We start from the raw sequence: 3,937 nt of genomic DNA on the forward strand, positions 1-3,937 counted from the left end.
CACTTCAACTTTACCAAGTAGTCGGGGCTGTTATGTAGTGATTTTGAGCCCCGTGCCGATTTAATGTTGATTTTACGTGCTTGGTATCACTTTAAAGAACAAAGTTCATATTTTCAAATTTTGTAGTTTCCACAACAAAAAATTCCAAATTCAAGATGGTGGAAGCGTGATGACTTCACTGTTTTATTTTGTTTGAAACATTATGATAATGAATTCAAGCACTTAATGAACAGCAACATCTTGCCAATTTTTGTGTGAAATGATTCCTTTTAATAGGTAACAGGTAAATAGTTACGTCATTGAAAAAGTGACGTCATATGCAGGAGATTGGCGGCCATGTTTGTTTATGGAGCTCTTAAGGTACTAATAGGACACTTTTGTGTGTATAATGAGTTTGTTGCCCATTACTCAATTGAAACACAGTGTGACAAGGACAAACTATAGTAGCTGTTTGATTTGTCAAGTTAATACCACAAAGAAAGGCAGTAAGAACAAAGTAGTGACCCCTTCTTCATCAACTTTTTCAAAAAATTCTAGAAACAGTTCATCTTCGTGCCAAATATGGTGAGAACGAATTCATTTTAGTAAATGAGAGATTGCAAAATGAATCTGTAGTGAATCTAATAGACAAGAATGCTGTATACCATCGAGTTTGCTATCAGTCATTAACAAACAGTGATCACATGAAGCGATCAAAAGCTAAATTTCTATCTATTTCAAATGAAACTAGCCCCACTTCCCAAAATTCGCCACCACTCCCAAAAAAGAGAAAGACTCGTTCAGGAGATGGCATATTTGACAGTACGATATGTTTCTTTTGCCAAGACACATCAAATACCAAGCCATTACATCAGATGTCAACTGAGAATGTAAATAATAAACTGGAGGACACTGTCCATAAATCTAACAAAGAAAATTTGAAAATAAGATTGCATTCCTCTTTTGATGCAAGGTCTGGTGATTTTAAATATCACAAGCACTGTTGGGTAAATTATGTAGATCGTGCTAAAGAACCATCTTATGACAAATTTGAAAACGCAGACGATATTCATCGAAAATCTGTATTAATAGAGGTAGTAAGTGCTGTAAAATGTGCTATTATTAAAAATCATATTCTATCCATAAGAAATATCCACAAACTGTACCAATTATCTTCTTCTCTATACAAATCTGACAGATGACAGAGCAGATAAATCCTAAATTGGCTGGCTTAAAGAGCAGCTTATTAAAGAAATACCAGAAATATGTTTTGAACAAACAAATCAGGTAAATCAACTGAGTAGGGTTTTCTTTAGTGGCAATGCGTCTGCAATAACAGAATTGGCTATAAAACAAAGTAAGGAATTTGACACTGACGAAGATTTGACGATTTTATGGAAAGCTGCTGGAACTTTAAGGAGAGAGATTTTGGAAAAGAAAAAAAAGGATAAAAATGAATTTGAATATTTTTCAAGTGATATTCCACTAAAACTCAAGACATTTCAGCGTTGGCTTGTGGTGGGTAAACGAGAAATGCACACAGAATGTCATCGTGATCACATGATAAACCAAAAGATACACATACAGTGTAACTCTACAATGTTCAACGCATTCACAGATTGAGAAGCACCGTACAAAAGCTCATCGGAATCCGTAGTACATCTTCGACAGACCTACGAAAACGACCAATTTGTTCGTCTAGGGCTGACTTTGAGACAGTTAGGAAGAAGTAAACGATTGATCAACCTTCTATATAGAATGCAACTTTGTATCTCAAATGATAGATGCTTGCAATGGGAAACATATCTGGCGAATGGTGTTTTGAAGAATATGGCAGCTAATAATGGAGTTTATATACCTGAATCAATGCAGAAGAATGTATTTATACATTTTCATATCGATAATGTAGATTTTGAAGAAGACACAGAGGATGGTAAGGGAACAACACATGTATTTATGATGGCTGGATTCCAACGTGGTACTTTGGATTTACCAACAGAGAGTTGTGATATTAAAAGGCACCTAAATTCTGAAAAGTCTGGTCTGAAGCTGATCGAAAATGATTTTAACAAAATTCTTGATTGCCCCAAACCATGTGGGTTGTAGGTTGTTCCACTAATCATTCAGTTATTGATAAATCTCTAACAAATCCATGTTCTATACAATTACCATTGATTCTTGTGAAATCATTAGAAAATCAACGTTTTATATCTGAATCATTTCAGACTACTGATGATAACTACCTCACTGTACACCCGTGGAATGCATATAACTCCATAATCACTAATTCCGAGGCAGAGAGAGATTTCACAACAAATGTGTTTATGTTTCCTTTGATACCAGCACCAGCATCAGATATTTCATCAGTTTATACAGCTCTAAAACGATCACAGACGATATCAACCTGGGTAGGTGGTGATGATTGTAAAACAGTGATTTCATTGGACCTTGATTTATATACTAGAGCTTATAATCTTGTACATTGCAGAACTGATCTTAGAGATACATTTATCATACGCTTAAAGGTGAACTTCATACCATATTTGCACATTTACGAGCCATAGGGTCTTTTATTGAACATTCAGGAATAGACGACGGTTGGTTAGAAGCTGATGTTTATGGCCCTAATACAATAAGGCAAATTATTAATTGCTCCCACATGAAGAGATCTGTGTCTGCGCATGAAACAACACTAGTTATCTTGTATAAGTTTTATTTCATCGGACTGCAAGCAAGATTTCCAGAAAAATTTCTTGGACCATCCGGTAGTTTGTATCAAGCTATAAATGATCAGGTGAATAACTGCCGTCAACAAAGTAAGGAGAGTGTTCAGAGTGGCCACAACAAGTTGCAACAAGAAATTCAGTCCTGCTATTTAATTCAAACAATGGACTCCTTTGACAACTGTATGAAAAGCAACCAAATGTTCCAGTTTCTAAGAGTGTATATGCGAATGATTGAACGCCTTCTGCTGTTTATTCAAGCAACTCGCCAACGGGATTGGAAGCTTCACTTAGAGGCATCAACACTAATGTGTCAAGATATATGCAGTATGGACCGTATAAAATATAGAAGAATGTTACCTGTCTATATCGCTGATATGAAAAGGTTGAAACAATCTGACCCTGGAATATGGAACGCTTTCATGAATGGAGAATTTTCAGTGAAACAGAACTCGATTCCGTTCACATCGATTGGAATGGATCATGCCGGTGAACAGGTGAATAAAATTATGAAGGTAGGTTTGATTGGAATTTCCAACAACGAAAATGCGCGAACACGATTTTTTCTGGTAGCTCCAATCCTTGCCGATATTTCAAAGGGATATTTAAACAACTTGTCATTGCAATCGTGTCACTCTTCAGCACACCATCAGAATAATGCATTTTTAAGAGACGTCAAACTGATACATTACGAAAGTTCGAAAACACGTTTGGAGAAGAATTAACAGATATTTTTTCATTTCCATCATGGAACACAACAACTTCAGATGGATGTGTACCATCAGTGCAAATTTCAACTTTCTATCTTTGATAGTCTTCGAACGGCAGCCTGTCAAAGTTTTGGTCTTCACCCCAAGCAATGCAACTGGACTCTATAGTGAGACTGCCGACCCCCACCCCTCCACTAAAATGGCCATAACTTCGCCAATTTTGACGCTAGAGGTATAATGTTTGCTTCTAAAGAAAGTTGATCATGTCCCCTATCTATTTCAGTCAAAACCAGAAATTCGGAATTTTTTCAAACTTTGAAGAAAATCGACTTTGAATTTCCACCCGAATTTTCATGTGGAAAATGTAGTCCAGACTATTTTTAGAAATCTTCTTTCTCTCTCCATTTTGACGTTTTTGCATGCCTCTTCTTGAGTAATTTTTCGTCTAGATTTGGAATTTGATGTCTGAAATTGCATTATCTTTAAGATTTGTTGAGATGATGAGAGACTTAAAGGCGGAAGACT

General features: G+C 36.0%; 1 protein-coding gene across 1 annotated transcript in view; it reads left to right on the forward strand.

Annotated features, from left to right (window-relative positions):
• Positions 1-3,731, forward strand: part of LOTGIDRAFT_155372 (hypothetical protein) — a gene marked incomplete at both ends in the record, with an annotated part of 4,123 nt that extends 392 nt beyond the window's left edge. Inside the window, 4 exons of the mRNA XM_009066938.1 lie at positions 538-1,076; positions 2,205-2,387; positions 2,912-3,217; positions 3,696-3,731. Coding sequence (XP_009065186.1) covers positions 538-1,076; positions 2,205-2,387; positions 2,912-3,217; positions 3,696-3,731 — 1,064 coding nt within the window. The remainder of the gene's footprint in view (positions 1-537; positions 1,077-2,204; positions 2,388-2,911; positions 3,218-3,695) is intronic.
• Between the last annotated feature and the right edge of the window lie 206 nt (positions 3,732-3,937).

This window comes from Lottia gigantea (genome assembly GCF_000327385.1).
Source record: "Lottia gigantea unplaced genomic scaffold LOTGIsca_8, whole genome shotgun sequence".
Classification (NCBI taxonomy): Eukaryota; Metazoa; Mollusca; class Gastropoda; family Lottiidae; genus Lottia; species Lottia gigantea.